This window comes from Canis lupus, chromosome 37 (assembly GCF_011100685.1).
Source record: "Canis lupus familiaris isolate Mischka breed German Shepherd chromosome 37, alternate assembly UU_Cfam_GSD_1.0, whole genome shotgun sequence".
In the NCBI taxonomy this organism is placed as follows: Eukaryota; Metazoa; Chordata; class Mammalia; order Carnivora; family Canidae; genus Canis; species Canis lupus.
The window spans coordinates 24,706,217-24,722,281 of record NC_049258.1 but is presented as its reverse complement, the minus strand read 5'-3'; the positions used below and the strand labels follow the sequence as shown (position 1 = coordinate 24,722,281).

The 16,065-nt window shown below is 48.2% G+C and overlaps 1 protein-coding gene across 1 annotated transcript; it reads right to left on the bottom strand.

The window, feature by feature from the left end:
* Positions 1–2,496: 2,496 nt before the first annotated feature.
* CXCR2 (C-X-C motif chemokine receptor 2) lies at positions 2,497–7,924 on the bottom strand. Its single transcript, NM_001003151.2, has 2 exons — positions 7,861–7,924; positions 2,497–3,892 (listed from the first exon to the last, which is right to left on the bottom strand). The coding sequence occupies exon 2, from the start codon at positions 3,865–3,867 to the stop codon at positions 2,791–2,793; it is 1,077 nt and encodes a 358-aa protein (NP_001003151.2). The 5' UTR covers positions 3,868–3,892; positions 7,861–7,924; the 3' UTR covers positions 2,497–2,790.
* Between the last annotated feature and the right edge of the window lie 8,141 nt (positions 7,925–16,065).

The window sequence follows — 16,065 nt, the reverse complement described above, 5'->3', positions numbered from 1 at the left end:
CAACCCCCTCCTGTCAAAGCCCCTGCAGGGAAGAGGCCTGTGAACAGGAGCCCTGGGATGGCAGGCCCTTAGTAAATACTGCCCAAGCAATGAGTCAAATCGTTTGTTTTGTGTGGAAATCATTTCCCTATTCTGCAAGGTGTGCTTTTGTCAATCCTGAATGATGGGCTGTGTGTGTGTGTGTGTGTGTGAGAGAGAGAGAGAGAGAGAGAGAGAGAGAATTTTGCATGGGAAAGAGAAGAGAGTGAAGACTCAAAGTAGGGGTTGCTGGTTGAGCTCAGCAGAGCTCTCTGATGTCCTGCTCCCCAATCCTGCTGATTTGGTAAACACGTTGAACCTTCTAATCCCACCCTTGACACTGTTGACTATGATTTCACCCAAAGACACAAGAAGCACTAGATGATCCTGGGACCCAGCGGTCCATAATACATGGCCAGTGGTAACAGGCTTGGGCTGGGGATGAAGGAGGTAGAAAGGCTGGGCTCTCTCTCGACTTCAGTCCTTCTCTCTGAGTACTCAATAAACAGCAAAGAGATTTATTTATTGTAAATAAACGTACATTCGGGACCTCTGTTCACCCTTGCCTGACTTCTCTGTAGCAGTTTGGGTGCTTTTTGTGGTAAGTAATGAAATACGCAACTCAAAGTGGCTTACACACAAAAAAAGAAAAAAACAAAAGACATTTAATTATCCCCCCTGAACAAGAAGTTATAGGTAGATGGTTCCACAGTTACTTCAGTTGCTAAAAATTGTCTTTTTTTTTCATTGTACTAGGATACGCGCAACATAAAATTTACCATTTTTACCATCTTTAACTGTACAGTTTAGTGGCATTAAACACATTCACAGTGTTGTACAGTGATCACCCCTATCCATCTCCAGAAACTTTTCATCGCCCCCAGCTGAATTGTGCACCCATTAAACAATTACTTCCCATTTCCCCCCTCTGTCCAGTCCCTGGGAGCCACTGTTTTACTTCTTGTCTCTATGAACTTGACTATCGGAGGTACTTCAAGTAAGTGTAATCATACACTATTTTTTTTCTGGCTTCTTTCACTTGATATACTGTTTTCAGGGTTTATTCATCCATCCATCCATCCAGAATTTCATTCATTTTTAAGACTGAACAATATTCCATTGTATGTATATCCCACATTTTGTTTGTTCATCATCCTTTGATGGACATTGGGTTGTTTTCACCTGTTGGCAATTGTGAATAATGCTGCTATAAACATTAGTGTACCAACATCCCTTTGAGTCTCTGCTTTCAGTTTTTTTTGGAATATACTTAGACATGGAATTTCTGGAATCATATAGTAATTCTATGTTTAATCTTTTGAGACATTGTTTTCCATGGTGGCTGCACCATTTTACATTTCCACCAAGAGTGCACAAGGGTCCCACCACGTTTTCCATAATGTTACTGACACTTGTTATTATCTGTCTTTATTGTTGTTGAATTGTAGCAATTCTTTGTATATTGTGGATTGTAAACTGTATAAAATATATGATTTACAAATATTTTCTCCCATTCTGTGATTTTCCTTTCCACTCTGTTGATAGTGTCCTTTGATGCACAAAAGCTTTTGACTTTCATGAAATCCAGTTCTCTGTTTATTCTTTGCTTGGTGTCATATCCAAGGAATCGTTGCCAAATCAATGTTATAAAACTTTTCTTCTACATTTCTATTAAAAGTTTTATAGTTAAAGTTCTCATGTGTAGGTCTTTGACCCATTTTGAGTTAACTGTTGTGTAAGGAAAGGGACCAAGTTCGTTCCTGTGTGTGTGGATAGCTACTTTGCCCAACACCATTTGTTGAACGACTATCCTCTCCCTATTGAATAATCTTGGTGCCCCTTGTTGAAAATCATTTGACCATTTATGCTTAGGTTTCCTTCTGGGCTCTTTGTCCTCATCCACTCCATCTGCCTCAGTGTGTTGAGCACACTTGTTACTTCTCTGTCACATCGTATCCTACAACCATATTCAAAGGCAAGAATGAACCAAGGATGTGTGTGTGTGTGTGTGTGTGTTTGTATGCGTTTCTCTTTTCAATCAGGAGTATTTCCCAGGAGTCCCTGGCCCCAGTAGACTTCCTCTTAAGCAATGGTGTGCTGAAGCCAGTTTGTACCTGCTTGTGAAAGCAGCTCATTACATTTCCTAGATTTTTGTGAGCTGGTTGCCAAACACTTGAAAACCCTTGAAATCACCGTGGTGGGGGCATTTACACCAGGCCACCTGGCAAATGCTACAGACCAAGATTTCTTTCCCCCAGTAGAGTGGTTTCCCAGCACACCATTGTCCTGAAAGTTCAGCAGTCAGAAGTGAATGACAGGGCCACTCCTAGCTTAAGGGAGTCTTTAGAAGTGAGTACCTGTCCTTTTCAGCCTCTCTCAAGGGAGGAGGGCTTTGCTGGCAAGCAAGAAAGGGAGAGTTGGGGCAGCTACTAATGTCGCTTGCCACTAAAGGCTCCCAATGGTAGGAACTTTCTGGTGTCATTTAAAAGGATATCTTTTAAACATCTTTAGCTGCCTCAGAGAACAGAGTGCTGTGGGCTCAGTGAGCTCTAGCAGCTGACACTGTAGCTATAGTAAGGGGTGGGGCAGCAGGGCAGGCTCCCTAAACCATACAATGGGCCTGAAAAGGACGTGGCCCCAGCAACTCCCTGGAACCACAGCTGGGAGCTGCCTTGACACAGAGACTGTGAACAGCCAGTGGACATGAGGTTTGGAACGGGATGCTGATGGCGAGGGAGAGCCCTGAGGGACTGCAACCGGGGCAGGGGGTGCTTAGAAAGTAGTAGAAGTGTTCGCTGAAGAAGAGCCAACAAAGGAAGGCCTGCTGTCCTTGGGCAGGTACTCTTTGCTGATGAGCCCATGGAAGGCCATGATCTTGAGGAGTCCATGGCGAAACTTCTGGCCAATGAAGGCATAGATGAGGGGATTAAGGCAGCTGTGGAAGAAGCCCAGAATCTCGGTGGCATCCAGGGCACGGCCAATGTCATTGCGGCGCTGACAGGTCTCCTTAATGGCCTGGAGCCTCATGAGGGTGTCTGCGACCAGGACCAGGTTGTAGGGCAGCCAGCAGAGCAGGAAGACGAGCACGACAGCAAAGATGACCCGCATGGCCCGGTGCTTCTGCCCCATGTGGGCCTCAAACAGCGTGCGCAGGGTGAGCCCATAGCAGAACAGCATGATCATCAGGGGCACGATGAAGCCAAAGGTCTGGGGCAGGGCCCGCATCACTATCCGCAATTTTGTTGTATTGGCACCCATGTCCTCGTAGCAGACTGGGCTGGAGTAGGGGGGATTGATGGCCCTGCGGAAGACGAAGATGGGCAGGGACAGGATGAGGGACAGGGCCCAGATGCCTAAGCATATGAACTTGACCCAGTGCCTCTTCTGGGTCAGCGTGCGTGTGGCATGGACAATGGCCAGGTAGCGGTCCATGCTGATGCAGGCCAGCAGCAGGATGCTGCTGTAGAAGTTGACTTCCTTCAGGAGCGAGACGATCTTGCACAGGGGTGTGCCAAAGATCCAACCCTTTACCTTGGAGACAGCCCAGATAGGCAAGGTCAAGGCGAAGAGCAGGTCAGCTATGGCCAGGTTCAGCAGATAGACGTCGGTGACAGAGTGACTGACCCGACTGTATAAGACAACCATTATGACTAGGGAGTTTCCCAGCAGGTTCAGCACAAAGACCAGGACATAGATGACAACCACAGCATACTTGTTGATGTCCAGAGATTCTGGCCTGCATGGGGCAGAGTCTGCTGGAATTATGGGCATCTCCGTGTTGTAAGTATAATTATCAATATCACCGAAGAGATCCTCCAGGCTGTAATTATCCCAGTTAATGTATTCCATATTGGAGGGAAGCTTAAATCCTGGCCTAGAGAAGAGAGATGAGAGTTACTGCACAATAACGTCTCCCCAGATTCTAGCCTGTTGGTCCATGAACCTCAGACGGGATCCTCTGCCTTGCTTATGTGTTACATGGAAGCAACTTTCACATTAGGAGATGGTCGTGGCTCTAGATTATGAGCCATATTTAGGGATAAATGGTGCACTACACGAAGCACACAGTTCCCTTCAAAGCCAGAGGGGTTCTGAGCACTTTCCATGACATCACCATCCCCTGAAACATTGTTGAAACCTCCCTTCAAGCAATCTCTACAGAACATGTCTTGGGTTCTTCAGTGGTAAACATCTCTGGCTGTTGAGGCTGAATTTAATGTCAGAAATATGAGGTGCTATTCAGTTCTTGATGTGGGGGATTAAGCAGGCAATCAATTGGGTTTGACTGCTAGAAAAAGATCGAGGCTTAACCACAAAGCTGAAGGGGGAGTCCCTTTTTCCAACTTTCTGAAAGTCATAAAGAAGTATGTGGGAAGACAGATTGAGCGGTAACAGCATAGAGGTATAGGATACCCGAGCAAGAAGAGAGCTTACTTACAGCCCAGCATTTTTCTTTCAGGATGCAGGAGACCCACTGCGGGAATATTTGTGCAGTTTGAAAAAAATATTTTAAAAATCCTAAGCAGGTGGCTGACTGATTCCTCAAGTGCATAGAAATATAATGGACTGTGTTGGGACCTTGGAGCGGCCACGTCCTGCCATGAGGAGGTGAGCATAGAAAGCCAGTGTGCTTCCAGCCCTAGGAGGAGAGGCAGCAGGAAGCAGAGAAGACAGGGGGAGAAACCCTACCCTTGTTTTAGTGGCTTTTCAGTTCTGGTGGGGACACTTTCTGCCCTGCCAGTGAGTGCCTTCATCCATCCCTGACTCCCCAGGACCTCCAGGCTACCCCCAGGTAGACCCACTTCTGTTGGCTTTGCCCTCGTTATGGGGATAGCCCAAAGGCTGCTTCTGGGGAAGCTGCTGTCACTCTAAAATATTAACTAAGTTTCCAAAGAGGAAGTAAATTAAGGTAAACCAGATTGGTTCCTTTTGAACCACAAGATATGTCACCATCGTGCCATTTCTTTATAACAAGGTATGACCATCCTGGGACCCTATGCCAGTCTGTAACCCACCTCAACATGGAGCTAGTGTTAAAGAGAAAAATATAAAGTAAAACAGTTCCAGATTACTTCAACACTCTATGATAAGATCATTGTCACAAACCAAGATGGACAGTAATGATGTTGACAGGGATGTGGAGCATCGGACCCCTCATCCACCATGAGTGTGGATGTAACAAGGTGCAGCTACTACTTTGGAGAACAGTTTGGCAGTTGTTCAGAAAGTTAAACATAGTTACTAATGACCCAGCAATTTCACTTCTAGATATGTATGCAAGAGAATTGAAAACCTACGTCCACACGAAAGCTTGTACACAAATGTTCATAGCAGCATCATAGTCAAAAAGTGGAAACAATGCAAATGTGCATCAACCAATAAATGAATAAACAAATGGGATCCCTGTGTGGCGCAGCGGTTTGGCGCCTGCCTTTGGCCCAGGGCGCGATCCTGGAGACCCAGGATCAAATCCCACGTCGGGCTCCCGGTGCATGGAGCCTGCTTCTCCCTCTGCCTGTGTCTCTGCCTCTCTCTCTCTCACTGTGTGCCTATCATAAAAAAAAAAAAAAAAAAAAAACAAATAGAGGTATGCACCCACAATGGACTATTCAACCAACAAAAGGAACGAAGTACTGATATATGCCATAATGAGGATGAACCTTGAAAACATTCTTTCAAGGAAAAAAAAAGCCAGACATAAAAGCCTTCATCCTGGGGTGCCTGGGTGGCTCAGTGGTTGAGCGGCTGCCTTTGGCTTAGGTCAAGATCCCGGGGTCCTGGGATCGACTCCTGCCTCAGGGTCCCCCCATGGGGAGCTTGCTTCTCCCTCTGCCTGTGACTCTGCCTCTCTCTCTGTGTATCTCTCGTGAATAAATAAATAAAATCTTTAAAAATACAGATAGTAAACAACCAACATCAACAACAAAACTCCTGAGAAGCTTTTCTCTTTAGCAGAAGAAAGTCTGTCACTGTTGATGACATATAGCAAAGAAGAAAGCGGAGTCCACTTAGGAGAAACTGTGAAAGTAATGGCCTTTCCCCTAGAGGGTTGGAACCCTTAGTCTAGGTGATGGGGGCCAGTTAAATCAGCTTCTCAGCCCGTAGGGACCACAGATAGAGCAGACTCCATCAGTCTGTGAATCTAGAAAGATCTGTTTCGGGGGTGGGGTTGGGTGGGGAAGGGGGGAACCCTGTCTAGCCAGGAGGATAAGGCGATGGTGGGAGAGGCTGTAGTACAACTGGCTCAGCCAGTGTTGTTGGTAAGACCTGCGACAAGTCACTAGTTCTGCAGTCCCATGGTCAAGAGGATGTTTATCCCAGGGTTATGTCCAGTGAAGTTACAAGGTCAAGGGCGGGTCGCCTCTGGGAACAGATGATCAGAGATGCTCTCAAGGGAAGAAATGATCTAAAAGAAGGCTCACTTTTGAGAGCGGGTGCAGAGCATGATGGGACAGAGAGCTTGTGACCAAAGAGAGGAGAACCCCATTGGTATGAGCAATGACCACGGGAAGGCGAGGCTGGGGTGGCGGCCGAAACTGCCCTATCAGCAGACAGCAGCAGCTGTGATACTTCCCTGAAAAGCTCTAGTCCTGGATAATCTAGTGCTCAGCTATGAAGTACATGGGCACGAAGCATCAGCTTGAGGGTCCAGCGGGAGACCCTGCAAGTCAGGGCAGGAGGTAGAGAAGTCAGGAAAGAGAAACGGGCCAGGGCAGTGACCTCTAACCCCCAGGAGGGGACAATGTTTTGTGGATGCTCGTTGGTTCCTCAGTTTACCAATCTCTATGGAGGACATGTTGATAGTGAAAGGGAGAAACTAAGGGAAGGGAGTTGACATATCTGAGGTCAGCTTTGTACTCCTAGGTACATGACCTCCCTGGAGGGTTACAGGTGGGTATGAGTAGCCTCCATTCACAGGTGAGAGGACAGGCACAGAGAGGCTCAGAAACCAGCCCCTGGTCACACAGTTTGCGAATGCTGCGGTCAGGATTCCATGTGGGTGTGGACGGCTCCACAGGCTACTTCCACTCTACAGACAGAGCTGCTTCGAAAAAAAAAATCACACCTCGTGTGTGAAATGTATTTGTAAGCTGAAGTTTTCGAGAGCTCAAGAAGTCAGGCTGTATACAATCTATTCCTATCATTTGATGTTTTGTGCATTGCTCTCTTAGCTTTTCTGTAGGCCCAGAATGAAAGAAACGGCCCTTGTAGGAGTGATAAGCCAAACACCCTTGCGCTGGCTGACTCCTATGGACCCCCCTGGTCATGGTCTTGGTGAGCAAGTGGGAGATTCCCTCATTGAGTGAAATGGCCAGACCCTTACTGACTCACGGCCGCTCAGAAACTCCATGCATGGGATGCTTCTAATTTAATTTTATGAAAATGCTGTACCATTATCTGTAGAACGGAGACATTTACAAGATCCCAAACACTGAAGTCAATCTTTTCCACAGCAATAAAAAGTGCAGTCATTTTAATACACTTCTAGCATTCTTTCTTTCTATAAATATCACCCACGCATATTTGCATTTCATAGAGGGGAGGAGGGACTAGGCAATGTCTGGCCCTTCCTCAGTCCCCATCCGAGCCAAACAAAGCAGGATAGCTGGTGGAATCAGGAAGGGAAGGGGGTGGGCAGAAAGTTGCCCCGAGTGGTTGTCAGAGAGAAGGGTAGGGAAGAGGGGCAGAGGCTCTCCCTTCAGGGTAGAGAGGTCTCAAGAGGAATGAAGCCCACCCCAGGATGGGGAGAGATGTCTGGGATAAATGGATGCTGGGTGTTAAGGGAGACAGAAAACAAGAGATATTCTGGAAGGTGAGAAGGGCAGATGTTCCAGGACTTACCAGGAGTCTGGGCCTTTCACCTGTAGGACTCGCCCAGGAGAGCAGATGTGCCTGACTGACAGGGTGGTGGTGGTGAGAATAGAGTGGAGGAAGTGAGCGGTGGATTAGATTGCTTAATTCTGGGGTGGAGTCCTGAGGGTGCTGGATGTTTTTGATAGCTTGAATAATTAATTCCCGGGTCAGTTTTTGGATCACCAGTCATGTGATGGACTGGGAGAGTTCCCCATGGGTTAGAGACCTGCGCTGTTTTCTAGCCAATCTTTCCATTTCACAGATGAACAGACTGTGTGGCCCCCACAAAAGGCAGTGGTTTGCCCAGGATGGCATGGATTTCTCTCGTCTTTGCCCTGGTCTCAGCAGCCCCTGGCTCTCAGCTGCCTTGTCTGAGTCTCCCCTCACTCCAGCTGCCTTGGGCTGCTCCCCTGCTCCGAAGCCGGCAGCTCTCCTGCTCTTGAACATCTCCGTCCAGGAGAGCAGCTCAGCAAGACTGACAAGAGATGGAACTGGGCCTAATGCCTCCTTCCTGTCCCCACCCCCTTCACTCTTAAACCTCACAGATTGCTTCTCCGGGTCACATCCCTTTGAGAACACCACCACCACCACCACCACCCGCCCAGGGGCTGCACTCACTTCTCTCATCTTTCACTTCCCTGCCCAGCCACCTGCTCTGACCAGGAGTCCCTCTGAGGTCACTTCTCTTCTTCCTTGGCTTGTACCCTTGGGCTCCGGGCTGCAGAGGCTGCTGCCTTTGGAGCCAAGACCATCTAATTTGGAAAGAAAGCCTTTTGGGAAAAATTCGCATCTTATCCAAATCCAAACATATTTTCAAAAGCAGTGTTGAGTGACGTTAAGAGTATATTTTTGTCACATTTGCTAATGATGACAGGGGAAAGGATAAACGCAGGCAGGACAGTGAACACTGATGCCCAAGCCCCCACCCTAGCGAACAATGCCTCCACTCACCCCCTCCCTGCCTCTGGCTCCGCCTTGCTCTCCAGGGCCTGCAGAGTGCTCCAAGCCCGCACAGGCTCAGCCAGGCTGCTGATCCCTAGGAAAGAACCTTGGAGTCCAACTGTTGAACAAACATTCTTGGTCACTTCTCTCTTTCCCGTGCTGGAGAAGAATGCAGTGACTCCTGGCCAGGCGCGGCTAAAACCAGACCGGAGCCTCGTTATATTTAGAGAGAGGAGCATGAAAGCAGCGGTCAAGGACTCTGCTAGCCCAGCCACTCTGGGCAGGTGACTTTCCCTTCCTGAGTCTCAGTTTACTCATCTGTGAAATGAGGTCAATGATAGCCTCTAACTCGTCAGGTTGTGCTGAGGATCGAATGAGGGATTACCTGGAAAGCCCTTAAGACATACAGCAGGCGTGACATTAGCGTTTATTGTCGTGATCTTCATTACTGATATTGTTTATCAATTAGTGCCACCATGTGCCTCCTACTGCAACCCCCCCCCCCCCCCCCCCCCCCCGCCAAAGGAAGGAAAAGCAGCGGGTCTGCTTTATGTTCTTTTTTTTTTTTTGGGTCTGCTTTCTAAGCTGACTTCGATGTGCATCTGTATCTGCTCTGGCCTAAATAACAACGGTCACATTAGCTGTAAAGCTGGGTGCCTACCAGGGTCCAGCTTCTGGGAAAAGTGCTTTTTCAGAATTTGTACATATAGGGGCACCTGGCTGTCTCAGTGGGTGGAGCATGCAACTCTTGATCTTGGGGTTGTGAGTTCGAGCCCCACGTTGGGTACAGAGATGACAAAAAGAAAATCTTAAGAAAGAGAATCCATACATATTTAATCCTCACAACAAAGTCGTGAGGTATGCACTTTCTGGGTGAGGAAACCGAACCCTGGGAGTTAGGCAACCTCATCAGAGTGACACAGGGAACTGGGTTTCAGTTTTTAAGAGATGTTTTTACCTGACCTCAGATCCTGTATTCTGTTCATTGTAGCAAGGGGCTGGATCCCAGCCTCGGCTTTCTGAGCTCGGTTAGGAACCCCTCTATCCCAGACAATGGAATTAAAGGTGTAGAAAGGGAAGCTCAGATCTGACATGTCCCCGCCGGCCCGCTTCTTGATTTTTTGTTAGGTTGATTTCATCTCCCCTGCACCCACCACCTACATATGGATAGTGGGGTGAATAGAGAACCGGCTGGTTCTTCTGTTGATGGCAGGATGAGCTCGGACTACTCAATTCTCTCTGGACCTTTCTGTTGGAAATGAGGCAATTGCTCTAGATCTGTACTGTCCAGTAGGATAGCTACGAGACATACGTAGCTACTTAAATTTAGTGAAAATAGAACCAAAAATGTAGTTCCTCAGATCTATCAGCCACCTTTCAAGTGTTCAAGAGCCACCTGTGACTATTGGCTGCCATATCTATAGGGCAGTGCAGATGGAGAGCACTCCCAGTATTATAGAAAGTTCTTTCGTGTCATGTTGTCTAGGCGAAGGTTTCGTTCCCTTTAGCGCTAAGTTTCTGCAATTCATCACCTCAGTTCTCAGGGAACTCAGAGAGGAGACTGAAGTTGCAAAGTCACTTCCATCAGACATGTGTCCCTGGTGGCCCCGAGACGGAACAGCTCACTTACCTGCTATTTGACGTTCCAGTTGCTGCGGTGGTTGGCGTGGCCACTGATACCTCCTCTGTGGCTTGGGGCTTGGGAGCAGTCAGGGCTGTTGGGTGGGGGAAAAAGCACAACAGACTTTATAGGAAAATGTCTGACCTGGGGTTGCCAGGGTGAATTCCTGGAGGCCCACCCGGGGAGGTGTTCCCTCCGAGGAGCAATGAGGTCTGTCCTGGGACCCTGACTCCAGGCCAAGGATCCCCCTGGAGATTCTGTGATGAGCACTGGGGTTTTTCACACCTACCTGTCTAATGGCTGCTGGAGGAGGCTGCCAGTCTGAAGGTGGAGGTGTGCTTGGTCCACCTCTGTCTCCTAGCATTTTGAACCTGCTCCTCTTTCTTTACAAGAAAGATACAGGCAACCGCAGCCCCCGGTAAACGACTTGCCTGCACTTGTTGCACACTTTCTTCCTTCCTTCTAGGGTCAGCGTGAGAAATGTCCCTCCTCTTTCCGGTGAATTCCGGCACTGGCTGTGGGACACATTGCCTCTCAGAGCCTCGAGGGTCTTGCCTCCTGGCCCTTCAGCCCCATCCACTGTCTCTTCTTCTGAGCCTGCTCATGTCTTTCCCACCTCCTTCTGCTGTAGGACCCCTCCAGCTACTACTCCCCCTGCGCCCTCCTCACGGGTGGGCTTCTGGAGAGAGCACCTGCTTTCACCTTGTCACCTCTTGTTCACACCTCAGCCCCCTGTAGCTAGCTCTGCTCAAACAGCTCTCACCAACAACGACCTCAGGCCGCGACCTCCAATAAGCCCTTTTCTTAAATAAAGCGGTTTTAATGTTATAAAAACAAAGCATGCATATTGTAAAGGACAGAGGCACCGCAAAAACACCTAAAGTCAAACTGGAAGGACCCCTTTCCATCCTTAGATTCACATGTTATCTCATGTCTGTCTTCCCAGAATTTCTCCCAGGCATACACCAACATGTTTTCCTTCCTTCTTCCCCTAAAACAAATGACATTTAACTAGTTGTATCATTCTGCACCTCACACGCTGTTAGGGACCTATTGTACATCGGTGCATATAAAGCATCGATGTACAATCTTACCCTTATCTTACCCTTTTCAATAACCCGACGTATCGTGATAAATTCGATAATGACCTCATGGATGAATATTTAAGTCTTGTTACAAGCTTCTTTGGACGTAGGTCTTTGGGGACTTGTATAATTGTGTAGCTGAAGTATCATTTTGCTGGGTCATATCTGTGCACATTTAAATGTTAATAAGGCTGTACCAGCTTCTGGTGACTACGCTTACGGTGGTGAGCATGGATGGCATAATGTACAGAATTGGCAAATCACTGTGTTGTGTACCTGAACTTAATATAACATTGTGTTTTGACTGTACTTCAATTAAAAAAGAAGACTGTATCAACTTCTCCTTCCGTTGGGGTTAATAAAAGGGCCTGTTACCCTATCTACTCATATTATCTCACATTTGTTAGTTATGTTAAAGTATTTCCTCCCAGCCTGCTGTATGCCTCGTAACTACTGTATTTATGGGGAAATGGTTATTGTTCAAAGTCTCATTTGACCTCTGCAGCAGTTAATTCCACTGACCTCATTCTCTTCTTCCTTTTTTTAAAAATATATTTTTAAAGATTTTATTTACTTATTCATGAGAGACACAGAGACACACACACACACACACACACACACACACACACAGAGATAGAGAGAGAGGCAGAGACACAGGCAGACACAGGCATGTCACGCAGGGAGCCTGACATGGGACTCCATCCCAGGACCGCAGGATCATGCCCTGGGCTGAAAGCTGCGCTAAACCGCTGAAGCACCCAGGATCCCCTAAAAAATATTTTATTTATTTGTTCATGAGAGACATAGAGAGAGAGAGGCAAAGATACAGGCAGAGGGAGAAGCAGACTCCCTATGGGGGGATCCAATGCAGGACTCGATCCCAGGACCTCAGGATCCCGTTCTGAGCCAAAGGCAGACGCTCAACCACTGAGCCACCCAGGCATCCCCTCATTCTCTTCTTATTTCTCCTAAGACTTAATCTCTTTTTGTGGCTTTAGTTCTCTATTTGTTTCTCAAATCTGGATGTTTCTGGTGGCTCTGCCTTGGTCTTCCCCCCTCCCTGCCCTCCCACCTGTCCCCTTGGCTTCAGCGACCACCCAATCAGTGCCAAGGTCCCCCACACCTTCTGCGTCTAACTTCCCTCCTAAACTCTCTGAAGCTCAAGCTCGTCATGCAGCCACCTCTTGGCGTTTCCCCTGAGGTCCCACAGGTGCTGCAAGCTCAGTTGGTAGAAAACCAGTCTTTTGGAATTCTGGCCCCACCCTCCCAGCCGGGCATCTGCCCAACCGGAAACCGCCTGGCCCTCACACACCCCTGGCACAAGGCTATCTCCTTAGCATCTCTCTTAATCATCTCTTCCTCACCGTCTTCACTGATAGTGTGAGGCAGCACTTTATTCTCTCCTGCCTAAACTTCTGCAATGTGCGCGCCAGAGCTGTGGATTCCAGAGCTGGCTTGCAGAGCGTGGGCAAGTCCTTCAGTCTCAAGGGGTCTCCGTTTCAGCATCTGTAAGATGGGGCTAATGAAGCACCTACTACATAGTGTTGTCATGTGGATTAAATGAGCCTATATTTAAAGTTTTTTATTTGAGAGCGAGAGCGAGCAAGAGAGAGAGCCCAAGCAGAAGGGAGGAGCAGAGGGCAGAGGGAGAAGCAGATTCTCTGCTGAGCTGGGAGCCCAACGTGGGGCTCATGGGAGCCCTGGGATCATGACCCAAGCCCAAGGCAGACGCTTAACCGACTGAGCCCCCCGGGTGTCCCTAAATGAGTATATTTATTAAGCACTTAGAATGGTATCGGGCACTGTCTGCTACTGCTGTTAGTATCACCACCACCACCACCACAACTATTCTCCTAACTGATCTCTGCCTCAAGTCTTCCCCCTCAAACCATCCTCTACTCCGCTTCTGGGACAAACTTCCCAAAGTATGCTCTTTTCCATTTATTTATTTATTTATTTATTTATTTATTTATTTATTTATTTTTAAAAGATTTTACTTATTTATTCTTGAGAGACACACACACATACACACACACACAGAGGCAGAGACACAGGCAGAGGGAGAAGCAGGCTCCATTCCATGCAGGGAGCCCGACGTGGGACTCGATCGTGAGACTCGATCCCGGGTCTCCAGGATCACACCCTGGGCTGAAGGCAGGTGCTAAACCGCTGAGCCACCCAGGGATCCCCTCTTTTCCTTTTAAAACTCTATGAGGACCCACCTTGCCCTCAGAAAGAGTCAGTCTCCTGACCTGGGTACCTGGTGCCTCTGCATCTGATCTCGTGTTCATCTCCAGCCTTGTTTCAGGCCACACCCCCAGGACCCCTTAACTACAGGCCACAGCGAACTACTTGCAGTTCCCAAAGAGCTATTTGGTGGCCCCCCCAACCCCAGAGCTTGGCATACATTTCTCTTCCTCTTGGAACACCCTCCCCTGTATTTTTTGGTCTGGCCAACTCTCCTCTTTCCTTTAAGATTCAGCGGGGTCAGGGCCTCCATGGACTGCAGCCCTCTCTCTGTGCTGTCCACACCCCGGGGACTTATCTCTATTGTGGCTTCAGTTACAGGATTTGTAATCATCTGGCTGCTCCCTCCTCCCCACTGTGAGGTTCTCAAAAGTAGGGATTTTATATCTTTTATATATATCAAAAAATATTTAAATAAATATAAATAGATGATATATAAAAATAAAAATAATACATATAAACATATGACAAATATATCATAAAATCTCTGTATCCCCAAATTGATCACAGTGTGTGGCATCTCCTGGGTGCTTCATATAATTCTTTTGAGCACTAAATGAGTTGCCAAAGTGGGGGAGCTGGTGTACATTGGAGGATCTGACTGACATCCGATTTCCCAGGGCATCCCCAGCTGTGTGTACGAACGAGGTCGCATCAAGAGCAGTGACCAAAGTTGCACCGGCTTAGACTCTCCATGCTCATGCAGGGCATCATCCTCCCATGAAATTCTCCCAGGGATTTGAGGGAGTCTGTTGGGAGTGTCTCCCAGGCATTCCTCTTGGTGCTGCTGTGCTAGACAGGCGCCCTGGAGTCACTGCTGAACGACTGGCGCCCTCGCGTTGCTGGGGGTGGCCTGTGGTGACTGGGGAGCCTTTGGCCAGAGCATCCCTAATCTTCCAGTGTCTCTGTGGAGCTTTGGTGCTCTTCCTTGGACTTGCTGGGGACTCTTTGGGGGGCAGTGTTGAACCAGTCTAGAGCCTGGTTGTCAGCAATGTCCTTCCATCCCTCCTGAATGGAGAGGAGGTCAAGCTCCTCCATTCCTGGCCCCTGATCTATCTTTCTTTCTTTCTTTCTTTCTTTCTTTCTTTCTTTCTTTCTTTCTTTCTTTCTTTCTTTCTTTCTTTCTCTTTCTTTCTTTCTTTCTTTCTTCTTCCTTCCTTCTTTCTTTCTCTTTTCCTTTCTTCTTTCCTTCTTCTTCTTCCTTCCTTCCTTGATACTCCTTTTATTCCTTCCTTCCTTCCTTCCTTCCTTCCTTCCTTTCCTTCCTTCCTTCCTCTTCCTTTCCTTCCTTCCTTTCTTTCGATTTTATTTATTTAATTGAGAGATAGAAAGCATGAGTGGGGTGGGGAGGGGCAGAGGGAGAGGGAGAAGCCCACTCTCCGCTGAGCAGGGAGCCTGATGCGGGGTTTGATCTCAGGACCCTAATATCATGACCTGAGCCAAAAGCAGATGCTTAGCCATCTGAGCCACCTGGGCACCACCCCCCGCCCCGATTTCCTTCTGATAAGTTCTTTTCCAGGAGCATCATGCCTCCTCTTTGAACATTGGCTTTTGCTCGGTCTCCTCTCTCCCATCAGCTCTTCGGGCGGACCTGAACTCTACTCTGGAGTTGCACTAGAATATGAGGTCTTCCACTATAACGAGAACCTTGCCCTGATAAAAGTTTCTGAGCAACTCTGACCCTCGAGAAGGGACTGCTGTCTTTTAGGGTAGGGGTGATTCTATTGTCCTGATTGCTCCAGGGCCCCAGCCCTGCCCCCCTCCACTCCCTCCATTCCCTGCCCCTCACCTTGTTGCAGCCTTTGCTAAGGAGAAGTTCTCACCAGCTCTCCAGGGCAGGAACTGCTGTTGCAAAACTCTTGCTCCATGCAATGGTAATGGGATGCAACTCTGGGTGGCCCTGACCCCAGGAGGCGGTCCACAGGCGCTGGTCAGAGCCACAGGGTTGCCCAACTGCTACAGAGGCTCTGGCAGACTGTGTGAGGCAGAGGGGATGGAGATAACAGCACAAATGCCTGTTTGGGGCCTCAAAGTCTGCCCTGGAGCTCAGATAGGGCAGCTAATCCCCTTGATATAGAGTGGGGCCCACGCTTCTTTGGAAACAGTATTCTCAGAAGCACCACAGTTGGCTGACCGGTAAATAAATTTACGTAAGACTTCTCAGGCAGTCAGGGGATATGCTCTCGTCCCAGGGAGCTACATGAGTCCTCACCAACTGTCTATTAAAATGTAGCTGAGTGAGCACTGCATGGAGGAGAGTCACCTAGTCTCAGCCCTTCCCTCCAGACACTCACAGCT

Bases quoted from the DNA above. Each gene is read 5' to 3' on its own strand.
- CXCR2 (NM_001003151.2), bottom strand. From the start codon at position 3,867: ATGGAATACATTAACTGGGATAATTACAGCCTGGAGGATCTCTTCGGT.